The sequence below is a fragment of the Stomoxys calcitrans genome, chromosome 5 (genome assembly GCF_963082655.1).
Source record: "Stomoxys calcitrans chromosome 5, idStoCalc2.1, whole genome shotgun sequence".
NCBI lineage: Eukaryota > Metazoa > Arthropoda > Insecta > Diptera > Muscidae > Stomoxys > Stomoxys calcitrans.
The window spans coordinates 864,198-878,773 of record NC_081556.1 but is presented as its reverse complement, the minus strand read 5'-3'; the positions used below and the strand labels follow the sequence as shown (position 1 = coordinate 878,773).

At 37.4% G+C, this 14,576-nt stretch overlaps 1 protein-coding gene across 1 annotated transcript in view; it reads right to left on the bottom strand.

Moving 5' to 3' along the window:
- Window positions 1–1,680: 1,680 nt before the first annotated feature.
- The window catches only part of LOC106082343 (uncharacterized), a 115,212-nt gene continuing 102,316 nt past the window's right edge, over window positions 1,681–14,576 (bottom strand). Inside the window, exon 3 of the mRNA XM_013244789.2 lies at window positions 1,681–2,114. Within this exon, the coding sequence (XP_013100243.1) occupies window positions 1,885–2,114 (230 nt within the window). The 3' untranslated portion in view covers window positions 1,681–1,884. The remainder of the gene's footprint in view (window positions 2,115–14,576) is intronic.

Here is a 14,576-nt window from a genome sequence, read left to right as displayed (position 1 = left end):
TTTACTCAAAAAGTGTAGTATTTTTATATAAGATTGACAATATATGTATGAATGTATGTTTGTTGTTGTTGTTGCTGTTGTTGGTTTAAATTTTGCAAATTGTATTTGTTTATGATTTTTCATCGAACGCAATATGAATTTGTAATAAAGTTAATAATAATGTTTTTAAAATTGTGGTACACTAATTTTTACACAAAATCGCGAAAATCGCTGTCCGATGTTAAACAGTGACCAACAAACAAGTAGGAAGGGCAAAGTAGGGACCTCTAAAGTGGAGGAATAGATCAACAATACAGAGAGTGAGAGACAGAGAGAGAGAGAGAGAGAGAAAGAAAGAAAAACAATAGCATTGGGAAGGTAATAGGGTTGGAAGATTGTGTGTAGATGTCAATGCATGTATTGTAGTATTGTAGTATAACTGTAGGTAGATCTGCATCTGCATTTGATGCCCATGCAGATGGGCATCTATTCGTTTTTAGGGACTCTAGATGTGATTACAAATCTGTAAACGAGGAACAAAGTGCGCATTCTATAACAATAAGTTTAGTAATATACTCGAACTTCTCATACCGTTGTCGTTTGTCTGTGTCACAAGAGTTTAGTTTCTGTTCTCTCTTTCTTAGAATTGCTTCAATCAAGGTTCTAGTATTAAACAATAGAGTTAGGGTTGGTTTCCAGTAAACGAAGCAAAAAAAGAAACAACAGGAAATCGTGAATAGTTGTTATTGGTAATGGTATTTTGATAATTGTTTTGTAATAAGTGCGTTGGTTTTTGTTTTTCTCAAAGTTTGTTGTTGCGAGGACCTAACGAATCTCTTGTGGTCCTCGGCATCGTTTTCAAAAAGTGCATTTTAATTTCGAGTCGTCTATTTAAATGGTCAAAAGAAGAGTTTCTCTCAAAAGCAACACAGGATAGAGTTTTCTATTTTTTACGTTTATTTTCCATATTTCTTTTTGGCATTTCCATATTATCGCTAAGAATTGGTTTGTAGTTAGTTCAACTGTCCCACATTGGATTTAATTTAATCGCATATTGTGTTTAATTTTTATTAATTTTTTTTTTGTAATCAAAGCTCTTGTGTGTTTTTTTTCTTCTTTTTTTGGTTTTTTCTTTGTCGTATTTCTCATTAAAAGTTAAGTAAATTATTTAAATTGTTGATGTTTTATTCTTTTTTTTCTCATTTAAAGCTGTTGGTTAATCCTAACAAGAAGTGAGTGGGCTGAACACTCACTCAAAAGCCACAAAACAACATAAAAACTTAATAGTTCTGCGATTTGCTACAATACAAATTCTCCGCAAAAACAAAAACAAGAGGGCGCTGACAAAAGTTTGTTTCTCTTATCTCGTATCTCAATTACAACGGCGGCATGCAACTAAACTTTCTTCTAATTCTCCCATTTGCTCTTTCATTGCTTCATTACTCCTTGTCTTTTGCTGTAGTATTAGTTGTTGTTGTTGTTGTGTTGCTCAAGGACTCTTGCTGCCTCATTTCATTTCGCTTGTGTGGGCGTTTGGGTTGGTGTGGTTGTGTGTTTTGAGTTTTCCCTTTATCTTAAAAGTAATTTATTCTCAATTCATTTTTGTTAATATTAATAATTGCATTTTTGCTTCTCTTGCAACAGAGTAAAGAGAACGATGTCTTGGGCCACACACACAGCGTGTGCTTTGTTTTCTGTTTGTTTTTGTTTTTTGTTTTTTTTTTGGTTATTCCAAAAACCAAATGAAAAAGTAAATGTAAATACAATGTTATTACTAAGAAGGGGTTTGTGTGTGTCCATACGTGTGTGGGTGTATGTGTTTTTTGTGTGTGTCTGCTGGCTGCTGTTCGTTCGCATGTCACTTCGAAAAGAAAATAAGAACTGTCCTCCTTAAAACGTTTCTTCTTATTCAATGGGCTGGGTTTCTTTGCGAGTTTTATGGCCACGGAAGGAGGCCTGGATTTTGGTAGCCGCCTTATTCAACTCGGGATCACTTAAATCTATGTCCAACTCTTCAGCAACCTTCTTGGTGATCTCCTGAATGTCCACGTCCTCAGGAACTTCCTTGGCAACCAGTTTACGCGATAAGTGGCCCCGGAAAGTCGATTGAATTTTCAAAGCAGCAGAGCAAAGTTCTACAAAGAGAAAATTAAAGAGAAAAATTTCTATAAGTGAATTGTTCAATCTTTCAATAATATTGTAATAATTATTAAATGCATCTATGCTTGAGGACTGGGCCTTACAATGTCAATGAACGTAGGGCAAGAAATAATTTTAAATAACGCAATGGTCAAATAATCAGACAAATCAAAAGGGATTGCCGTCTTAATGTAAATTTTTAAGAATTTACGCTAGCCTTAGAGCTCTTTGATATAACACCTAATGGAATTGGACCCTAGATAGAGAATACGGGAGAAGGACAGCTTCTTTTGGCAATCATAGAAATATATAAAAGCGGGCTACGTTTCGCAGGGCCAAATCTTATATACCCTCCACAATGGATCGTAGATTGTTCCAAGTTCTATGTCTGGCAGGACAATGAATAAGAATTGCTAGCTATTGGAGCTATATCAGCTTATGAACCGATTCAGGCCATACTTTGCTTGAATGTTGGAGACCATAGTAGATACTATTATGCAAAATTTCAACCAAATCGGGTAAAAAACTGCGACCTATAGGGGCTTAAGAAGTAAAATCGGGAGATAGGTTTATATGGACAGGTTAGGGACCATGTTTGCCTTGTATTGGGTTGCCCAAAAAGTAATTGCGGATTTTTTAAAAGAAAGTAAATGCATTTTAAATAAAACTTAGAATGAACTTTAATCAAATATACTTTTTTTTACACTTTTTTTGATAACTGACAGAAGAAAGAATGCAATTACAGAGTCACATGCTGTGAAAAAATTTGTCAACGCCGACTATATGAAAAATCCGCAATTACTTTTTGGGCAACACAATATATTAGAGGTCATAGATACAGTGACAGTGCAAAATTTCAGCAAAATCGGATAAGAATAACGCCCTCAAAAGGCTTAAGAAGTAAAATCGGTACCGATGGACCGATTCGGATCATGCTTGACGCATTTATTCAATGTCACAGAAAACGTCACAGTACAAAATTTCAGTCAAATCGGATTATAATTACGCCCTCTAGAGGCTCAAGAAGTCAAATCGGGATATCGGTTTATATGAGAGCTACAGGTAATGGGCCGATTCAGACCATATTTGCCGTGTATGTCAGAGGTTATATATACAGTGGTTGTGCAAAATTTCAGCAAAATCGGATAAGAATTACACACTCAAGAGGCTCAAGAAATAAAAGCGGGAGATTGGCGCATCTGTTTAATGTCATAGAACACATCACAGTACAAAATTTCAGCCAAATCGGATTATAATTGCGCCCTCTAGAGGCTTAAGATATAAAATCGAGATATCGGTATATATGGGAGCTACATCAGGTTATGGACCGATTCAGACCACATTTGCTGCGTATTTTAGATATCATAGATACAGTGGCCGTGCAAAATTTCAGCAAAATCGGACAAGAATTGCGTCCTCTTGAGACTGAAGAAGTAAACACCGGTTATTAACCAATTCAGACCATATCGCACGTATGTTAGAGGTCATAGATACAGTGACTTTGCAAAGTTTCAGCAAAATCGGATAAGAATTACACCCTTAAGAGGGTCAAGAAATAAAATCGGGAGATTGGCGCATCTGTTCAATGTCATAGAACACGTCACAGTACAAAATTTCGGCAAAATCGGATAATAATTGCGCCATCTAGAGGCTCAAGAAGTCAAGATCCCAGATCGGTTTTCGTGAGAGCTATATCAAAACATGGACCGATATGACACATTTACGATCCCGACCGACCTACACCAATAGAAAGTATTTGTGCAACATTTCAAGCGTCTAGTTTTATTCCTAGCGTGCTTTCCACAGACGGATGGACGGACATGGATGGAATTTCAACGTCGTGCAGATTATCAGACAAGAAAACCACTACCGACGCAGGTTTACGCCCGAGATGCTGCATATCCTTGATATTCCTCCTGATGAGAGAATTAACTACAAAAGCGACATGGAGGATTATGCTAAAGTATACCTATCGCCATACCGCCAACAAATATAGAAAGCAGAGACTGAAGCGAAGACCATCACTGTTTAGTGTAACTCATCAAGTCTTTCTAGCCCATGTCCGTCCGTCCGTCCATCTGCCTGTCGAAAGCTCGCTAAATTTCGAAGAAGTAAAGCTAGCTGCTCGGAATTTTGCACAAATACTTCTTATTAGTGTAGGTCGGCTGGGATTATAAATGGGCGACATCGGTCCATGTTTTGATATAGCTGCCACATAAACAGATCTTGGATCTTAACTTCTTGAGCCACTAGAGGGCACAAATCTTATCTGATTAGGCTGAAATTAGACATGAGGTGTTTTGTTATGATTTCCAACAACTATTCTAAGTTTTTTATAGTGTTTTTAATGTTTTTATAGTTTTAATTATTTTTTTTTTAATTACTTGTTTGTTATATTTATAGTTCAAACCCTGATGAAGATCACCGGCGGTGGTCGAAATATTGGTAAAAATTACTAATAAAACAATTTAATAAAAAACCAAAACCTGTTTTTGTAAATTGTTCGATGACCTCGAGCCAAATCAAGAAGACAAAAATTCCAAGTATGGTTGAAATCGGTTCATAACCTGATACAGCTGCCAAATAAATCGATCTTGAATTTTAACTTCTTGAGCCACTAGAGGCCGCAAATCTTATCCGATTTGGCTAAAATTTTGCACGACGTGTTTCGCCATAACTTCCAACAACTGTGCTAAGTATGGTAAAAATCGTTCCATAACCTGATATAGCTGTCATATAAACCGATCTGGGGTTTGACTTCATGGGCCTCTAGAGGGCGCAATTCTTACCCGATTTGGCTGAAATTTTGCATGACGTGTTTCGTTATGACTTCCAACAACTGTGTTAATTATGGTTTAAATCGGTCCATAACCTGATACAGATGCCATGTAAACGGATCTTGGATCTTGACTTCTTGAGGCTCTAGAGGGCGCAATTATCATCCGATTTGGTTGACATTTTGTACAACGCCTTCTCCTATGACAACAAACTCTTTTGTTATTCGCACGGCGATCGCCCAACGATTGATGTTGCCAGTGCTGTTTTGTGTTGGACAATATGCTACAATGGAATCTCAATAAGATTTTAAGACCGAAAAAAAGAAAGCGCAAACAGACAAACCAAACGAAAGGCACGTTGCATCAACCAGCAATGGCAGCATCAACCGTTGGGCGATCGCCGTGCGAGGAACAAAAAATGTTTGTGTTTGTTGCTATTGGCATCGTTGGATAAGTAGGATTTGAATAAGGGAAGTAAGATTTGATTTGTTTTCTTTTGCGCTTGTGAAGCAAGTCGTCTTAAAGAGTCCTGTTCAAACTCAGATGTGTGCTTTACAATCTACTCTAGTTGGGATGGTTGTAAAGCACCATGCTCCATTTGGCATCACCCGCTGATGATATTTCTTGGTCGAAATTGAAATCGCGATACAGGTAACCAGTCACACTCTTGCTTCTAGCAACAACACACTCTTGTTGACTTTTAAATGTTGTTTGCTATTCTATTCTTTGAATGGAAAGCATTAAACAATGGCCCAAAGCAGGACAATAGCCTGCAATGGCATCTCTATAAGATTTTAAGATCGAAAGAGAAAACGCAAACAGATATTTATTTTCTAAACAAAAATTAAGATAAGAGCTAGTTGCCACGGAAAATATGAAAAAAAAATTCAGATATCTTCTGATTTTTTTATAATTAATTGCTTTTGCGCCGATAATGAGGCGCATAGTGCCGAGTAAAATTCTTTAAACATATTACGATCTTTAGCTATTGCTTTGATTCGAGACCTCGTTACGGTTATCGTTAACAGACTTGATTTCATTGGTTAAACTTCTTCGCCATGAGCCTCTGGGCCGTCCTCTGCATCGGGCACCTTGTGGGTTCCAGTCCAACGCCTTGTCTAGCTATACTATCACGGGGTTTTCGTAGAGTCTGTCCAAACCATCTCCATTTTTTTGCAAGCCATTTCACTTTCATTTGGAATTTGATTGCATCTTCTATATAATTCGGAGTTAGAGATTCAGTTGTTGGGCCTTAAACATCGATTGATGAATGCTTGTTCCTCTGGCGGACACGAGGCAAGTTTCGCTTCCGTATAAAAGTATGGATTTTACATTGGAATTGAAAAATTATTATTATTGTGGTGTTTGAAAGCTGACGCGGCCGCCATATTTTGCGTAGATTGGCAAAAGCTGATTTAGCTTTAGACAGTCTGGCTTCAATGCCATCCTTGGTGCCACCATCAGATGTTATCTGGCTTCCAAGATAACATCTGATGTTCTATGGTAATTATTTCTCTGATACTTTTGAAAATATATGTAGAGGCCCTAAGTTTTGTTGGTTTTTCTTGTCATATACGCTCACTTTCATGTGACATCACTGCGTATGAGTGCTACGTTATGAGCCAATAAATTGATATCTTTCATACGCCACCCTGTCAAAGCCATCGATTATTTGAGTAAAGATTTCTACTCAAATTTCACTCAAGGATGTTTGCATGTTTCGGACATTTGGTGTCCTTAGCTTGTTTGCATACAAACCAATTTTGACATGTGTCAAAATTATGAAAAAAAAAAGAAAACACAAACAATGTGTGTGTTTGCCTGCGTTTTGTGAATGTCCCTGTGCGCGCTGTCCACATAGAGGACAAATTTCGATTTGAACGAAATGAGGAACAGACAAAAGCCAAAAGAAAACATGATATTGTTCGCCAGAGTTTGTTCATGGCTTTGTATAACACATGCTTGGCCACATATTTAAACACACACACACACACACACACGCACACAAGTGCATGCATTTGTATGGGAAAATAAATGTTTAGCTCCAAGACATTGGAAATAAAACAGAAACAAGTAAATATACTTTGAAAAGAACATAAACAAGTAATAGGATGTGTGGGTTTCGCTTACGTTAATGTTCAGCCATTGTAGTTGGCATCATGAACAACTAAGTAAAAATAATAGTATGCAGTGTTTTGTATAGCTTTGGGCGAATTAGAATATTAAATCCTTCCATTTGTTCCACCTATCTATTCTTCTAAGAAAGTAAGAATATATTTAAGGACTTAAAGATTTCCATAGTAGGATTTTTCCAGACAAATTTGTATGCATGCAATAGAAATGATTCTGTAACATTTTAAGCTAGATTTCTGCCATGGATCTATGGCAACCCTGATGAACGCACATTGTTAGCTTTCAATGTTCTTTATTGACTTTGTGGAAGATTTCTTAACTGTTATCAGTTGCAACCAATAACAATGGCCATGAAATGAAAGTTTCTGATGAACCAACCTGACATTGATAAATATCAATTATGAACCCATTCATGAACATTTGAGCCTTTGAAATCTTTGTTAAATACTTCAGGCAAGTTTTGCTTCATTATTGTTTGCTGCTGGGAGCTGAAGCACTTGAGGAAATATCACAACATTTTAGGTAAGCTTTAATGTAAGTCATTAAAGAATGAACAAAAATATACACAATTTTATTTTCAAAATTTTATAGAAATTTCTCAAGAGACAAAATTTCACAAATTGCATGCTAAGGCCAAATTTCAAAATAAATTTTCTTTAAAGATCAAATTTTAATAAAATTTTCTCTAAAGTAAAAACTTTCATATTTGTGTTTGTTTGTTCAAAACAGCAAAGCTCAGGGTTTCTAAAATTGTTTCAGATGATGTTGAAAATGGAACTTATTTTTTTTGAAATCTGAAGTAAGGTGCGGGGCGGTTGCAAGCCCTGCACTTGCACTAATTTTCAAAAGCGTCTGATATCGGAGATGGTAGCGAACAAACACACGAAAATTCGATATGCAAATTTGTGATGGGCAGAGCTCAATCCCCAAAAACCCGCCAAATGCACGTATAGACCAATTGGGACAAATGAAAGATATTTCAGGGTAGAGCTAGAATTTGATATCCATTTCATATGTCGTATTTTGCTTATTGAGATAAAAAGGCATTAAATGGAGGGCATATGTTTCAAAAAAATACTTTTAGTTCTTTGGGACACTCTTATTTGTATAGCCAGTCTCAAGGCCAATAAGAGGCATTAACTTGGTTCCGAAATGTCTCAATGTTCTTCCCTACTTAATTTCAAATGTTGTTAATAAATGTTCCCCATCTTTTAGGCATTCATTTAAAGGAAATAATCTCCAACAGTCAATACTCCAACCTCCTTCTATCGACGAAACAAGGCGATACATTCGAATAGATGTCATATTTAATGTGCGATAACGATTTTTTTGTTGTTGATTTTATTAGCAAAAATTCTCCATTACCAATGGGATTAGGGGTAAAATATATTTGCCCATAAAAAAGGGAATTTTACCATCAACAATTAGGATTTGTGGCCAAAGCTTAAAATGGGAGGTGACTGTGCAAAACCAGCAGCAGCAACAAAGAATTAAACGCCGCACGCACTTAACTTTGGAAATTAAAAAAACAAAAAAAAAAAAAAACAAGAGGCATAAAATAGCCCCACTTTCTAAATCAGAAATACTTGGGAAAAAATCTAGGCTATAGGGGCGCTTAAATGTTGCAACCAACTACAAAGTGGCTACGGGGAAAAATATTTTCCAAACGGAAACTCATTGTTCCGGTTGCCTCCATACTTGGCTGGGGCAAAAAAAAAACAAAAAAAAAATTAGATTGTTAAGTTTTTTGCCCACCATGGAAGTGCACACCATTCACACGACAAAGTGTTAAAATAAGGACTAAAGAGCTTTAGGGCCAACTACCCAAAATCGCTCGGTGTACAGAGAACGGCAAGCGGAACAAACATAGTAATAAACATTTTTAGCTTTGACTATGGGCTTGACCCACATGCTACTAAACAAGAAAAAAAAGAAGAAAAAAACATAGCGACAAGCGCAGCTACAACAACAATTTAAATTAGACATGTTTAGAGAAGCAAAAAGCGGTCGTTCCGTCGGTCGGTGGGTCATAAAAATATATTCTGGCAACTTAGATTTTCTCACTAGGCAGCAGCAGCACTTGGAAAATTTAAATGGGCATTTTGTTCACATCAGGCCTACACATGATGATGGATGACAGGATGACATGCTGGAAGCAAGGACACTCTCAAGCACATATGCGGGCGCGGTTGGGGGTTGGAGTGTGGGCTCAAGTATGCCCTGGGTATTGTAGATTTTTGGTAAAACATGGCTGTTTGTTCTTCTGCTTTTGTGCATCAATGTAATCACACCTTCCACACATACACCATCACACACCCTCACACACACACACACACACACACACACTCGTACACAGACATATGTAACTGCCTAAATGGAAGCAACTTTGTTAGGCCAAATGATAAATGGCCTTGCACTCGGGGAAAATTTGTTCGGATGTTTTGGCCTAAATTTGTGGTAGGTCCTCCTTTTAGTTGAGTCAATTGTATCCTGTGCGTGTTGTTGTTGTCTTTGCTTATCTTTGCCATACCGAGGCTATGGCAAAACCATGGCACAAAGGAAGACCTAACAAAAGCCCATAAACCCAATACAAATGCTAATGCTTGAATCTGTTAACATGCGTTAGCGTTCTGGTACGTACCACACATTCTTGCCTCACTATTTCGAAGCCTTCAAAAGACCACAAGTCTTTTCGCGCCCTTGAGGAGTAATGCAATGCGGTGGTGGGAAGAGGATAGTGTCAAACTTCAAAGAGAATTCCAAAGTGGCAACTCACGTTCTTACCCAAAATGTATGGCACAACAAAAGCCCTGAGAACCCCATTGTATATTCGACACGTTTCCTAAAATTATTCTCTGTTGACTTGCAATTGACAGGGACTCAGTTATGAAAAGTGCCTGCACTACCACAACTTTTACGAACATGGATCTATGGTTATGTTTTTGATAATTATGATATATTTTTGACAAGGCTTCTAGCTAAATGGACGCTGGAAACTTTTGTGTGCTAGAAAATAAAATAAAATAAAATGAAATGAAATAAAATAAAATAAAGTAAAAGAAAATAAAAAAAAGTAAAAGCGTGGTAAGTTCGACGTGGTCGACTTTTATATACCCTCCACCATTGAGCGCATTTGTCAAGTTCTTTGCCCGATATCTCTTTAAAGGCAAACAAAAGATAATGGGAAAAATAGCTATGCTATTGGAGCTATACCAAGTTATAAACATATTGCGGCCATACTTGGTTTGGCTTTTGGAGACAAATAAGAAGTCATTATGCAAAATTTCATCCAAATCGGATAAGAATTGCGCCAAAAATACACAACTGGATTCCCTATAAATCACTACATCCAACGTTGGACGTAAATGATGGGAAGGGTTATCGTTAACCAATCGCCATAATCCTTCCTATTTTGCTTATTGGGATCGAAAGACTAAAAAAATGGAAGGCAACTTTTTTCTATTTATTGATCGTCGCAAAAATCGAAGACGACTAAGCCATGTCCGACCGTCTGTCTGTTCAAATCAGTTTGCAGTCTTTAAAAATTAAGATTTTGAGCTGAAACTTGCACAGATTTTTTTCGAAGATGGCTATATGGAAATCACAATTTGAGGTTTCAGGCCGCATTAATTAACCGTTTTCACAGTCAGCTGTGTTAGCCATCCTAGAGTATGGTATTGATCGGACCATTTATTACCAAATTTTGGCGAAATTAAGTACAAAGAACTATTGGGTTGCCCAAAAAGTAATTGCGGATTTTTCATATAGTAGGCGTTGACAAATTTTTTCACAGCTTGCGACTCTGTAATTGCATTCTTTCTTCTGTCAGTTATCAGCTGTTACTTTTAGCTTGCTTTAGAAAAAAAGTGTAAAAAAGGTATATTTGATTTAAGTTCCTTCTAAGTTTTATTAAAAATGCATTTACTTTCTTTTAAAAAATCCGCAATTACTTTTTGGGCAACCCAATACATCAAACCCCTACCCCAAAAATAATGCAGATAGGATCATAATTGGATATAGCTATCATCTATATTGAACTCCCGAGTTATGGTGTTGAACCAATATAAGAGCCACTAATTACCTGATTTTGTTGAAATTCTGAGCAGTGAATAGTGGCGGAGGCCACCGTGGCGCAGAGGTTAGCATGTCCGCCTATAACGCCGAACAACTGGGTTTGAATCTTGTCGTGAACATCGCTACGCGGCACGCCGTTCGGATTCGACATAAAAAAGAAGGCCCCTTATCATTGAGGTTAAATTTTAATCGGACTGCACTCATTGATAGGTGTAAAGTATCCCCTTTTCTTTAATGGAGTGTTCATGGGAAACTTAGCTAAGAATTGTGGCTAGTTGGGTCCTGATCGAACCAAATGTCGATATAGCTGCTGTATGTCCTTAATGGTAGTAAATTTTTCAACGGAGATTAGCGAAATGGTTTTTACATGTACTCGATGTAGTAGGTATCCTAAGTTCGCCCCGGGCCAAATTTAATGTTTTTTTTTTACTTGTTTCAATATTTGTTGTTTTTGGGCTTTCAAGATAGTTTGTTTACAATAAGTAGCTGGACATATGGAAAAACAGTCAGTTTTAATCACGATGTAATTTATCACGACATATGGTGATCGCATTGCCGGTTGCATCCAAATAAACACAGTGATCCGTTTGCCATAAATATTCAGCCTGGCAGTGGTATCGCTACGTTTTCATACGACTAGTGAAGACAAAACCGTAAAATATCAGTGGTGTTCTGTACAGACAATCAGTAGGTGTTCCTAATTAGTTTCATATTTCTTTGAAGATTATGAAATCTTAATTGAGGGGAACCAAAAGGTACTTTTCCTTCACTTATTTCAATTTACTAAATTCTCTAAGTAACTTTGATTGTCTTCTGGCATCGTAAACAATCCCTCATTGGTTTTTTTATACCCACCACCATAGGATGGGGGTATACTAATATAGTCATTCCGTTCGTCATTCATATTCGTCTAAGACCCCATAGAGTATATGTATTATTGATCGTCTCGACGTTCTGCGTCGATCTAGCCATGTCCGCCCGTGCGTCTGTCGAAAGCACGCTAACTTTCGAAAGAGTCAAGCTAGGCGCTTGAAATTTTGCACAAATACTTCTTATTAGTGTAGGTCGATTGGGATTGTAAATGGCCTAAATCGGTCCATGTTTTGATATAGCTGCCATATGAACCGATCTTGGTTTTTGACTTCTTGACCCTCTAGATGACGCAATTATTAACCGATTTGGCTGAAATTTTGCTCGTTGTGTTTTGGTACCATTTTTCAAAAAACTGTGCTGAGTACTGTTCAAATCGCTCTATAGTCAGATATAGCTCCCATATAAACCGATCTCCCGATTTAACTTCTTGAGTCCTTACAAGGCGCAATTTTTGTCCGATTTGGCTGAAATTTTGCATGTAGTATTCTGTTATGACTTCCAACAACTGCCAATTACAATCCAAATCGGTTAATAACTTGATATAGCTCCGATTTGAATTCTTGTGTCCTTACAAGCCGCAATTTTTGCCCGATTTGTCTGCAATTTTGCATGCGGAGTTCCGTTACGACTTCCACCAACTTTGCCAAGTACGGTCCAAATGGGCCTATAGCTCCCATATAAACCGATCTCCCGATTTGACTTCTTAAGTCCTTACAAGCCGCAATTTTTGTCCCATTTGGCTGAAATTTTGCATGTGGTGTTCTGTGTACTGTGGCAAGTACGGTCCAAATCAGTCTATAGTCTGATGTAGCTCTCATATAAACCTATCTTGAGTCCTTACAAGCCACATTTTTTGACCGATTTGGCTGAAAGTTTGCATGCGGTGTTTTGTTACGACTTCCAACAATTCCCAAGTAGGATCCAAATCAGTCTATAACCTGATATAGCTCCCATATAAGCCGGTCTCCCGATTATCCTTGTTCGGTTCGTAGAAGCTTTCATTTTTGCTGGTTTGACAGAAGCTTGGTATGTAAAAGAAAAACAAATATCGGCCAGCCTAAGCTGGCAAAAAATTTTCGAATTTCCACGTAGCCTTAGGAAGGATTTTCTAGTATTTAGAAGCCCCTAGGCCTGGCTTTGAAAGCATTGTTTATTTATCCTATCTCTCACAAATAACTTGGTAGCCTATAAGATACGACAATTTTAAAAACAAAACAAATGTGTCAGCAATGCTGAAAGCGACTGCCCGAAAGCAAACTCTTCTAATGGGAAATATTTTTAAGCACCAGGAAGTGAAATTTGATAACGGAAGCAAAAGTTGGTTGCCCATATATTGTACAAATTATCTTTTGTATCAATTCCGGTATAATATGTTGACTGACAAAAGTTTTATGGTCAGCTTATGAAGGCCAAATTTGCAAAGTTTTGCCATTTCAAAGAAAGTTTCGACCCACCTCCCTCCCTACCCCCCCCCCCCCCCAAAAAAAAAGGACGAACAACAAATTAAAATAATAAAGGAAAAGAAAGTTTATTTGAAGCCAATAGCAGGAAAATCTTAAATGCCATTATTGTTTGAAAGACTCTCCCCCCTCGCTCTTTTTTTGTTTTGCCAACACCACTTTTTTTAGTTTGTCTTACTGGGTAAATTATTTTCAGCTACACCTCTCTCTCCACCCCGCACCACCTCCAACCATTTCCTAAGCACCACCAAGTGAAATTAGTTTGTGTGTGTTAATGGAGGCAAAATTTGAAATTCAAATTTCCTTTTATGCTTGGCACAGCGCAAATGTTTACGATGAGAATACTCCATTGGCTACGGCCATTGGCGTTGCCTTCCTTCAAAGAGTACAACTCTGCCGCTGTATGAATGATGGCGGGCATAGAAGAGGACATTCAAATGAGAGAGTATTCATGGTGCCATGTCATGATGATGGCCGCCAGCCTGGGAGGAGGAAGACAACTCTATTCTATTCAAATGTATTGTGACCTGCTTAATAAGCACTAAAATAATAGGAGCTGAACAATTTTATTGCATTGATGACTGACTGAATACGAGTATTATATGGAAACTATGGATATTTTGTATTGATATAATAAAGTATGTAATTGAAAACCACGCTGTAATGGAGTTTCACTTCATTAGTTCTTTGTCATCGAAGATATTTTGTATTTTGTATTGCTATAATAAAGTATGTAATTGAAAACCACGCTGTAATGGAGTTTCACTTCATTAGTTCTTTGTCATCGAGGAGGCTGTTGTTGAACATTAATAGTATTATGTAGCAAGTGGATGGTGGTCATGTTCCAGTTGTCAGAAGCATGTACATATGTACGAAAAAAGACTGACAGCCTTGAGTTTTACTTGAAGAATGAATCGACCATGAAGAGCAATACAAAAACTTGGAATCACTTAACTAGCCATTTTGTAGAAAACTGGGTATTGTGTGAACCAGGTATGCGGACTCAGACTCCGGAGTCGACTCCGGGCACTTAAACATGCTATATTTTATACCCACCACAAGAAAGGGGGTGATACCCAACCTAGGCAATATAGGTATCAAATGAAAAGTATTAGCGAGTAGATTAGGAATATGTAAAAAC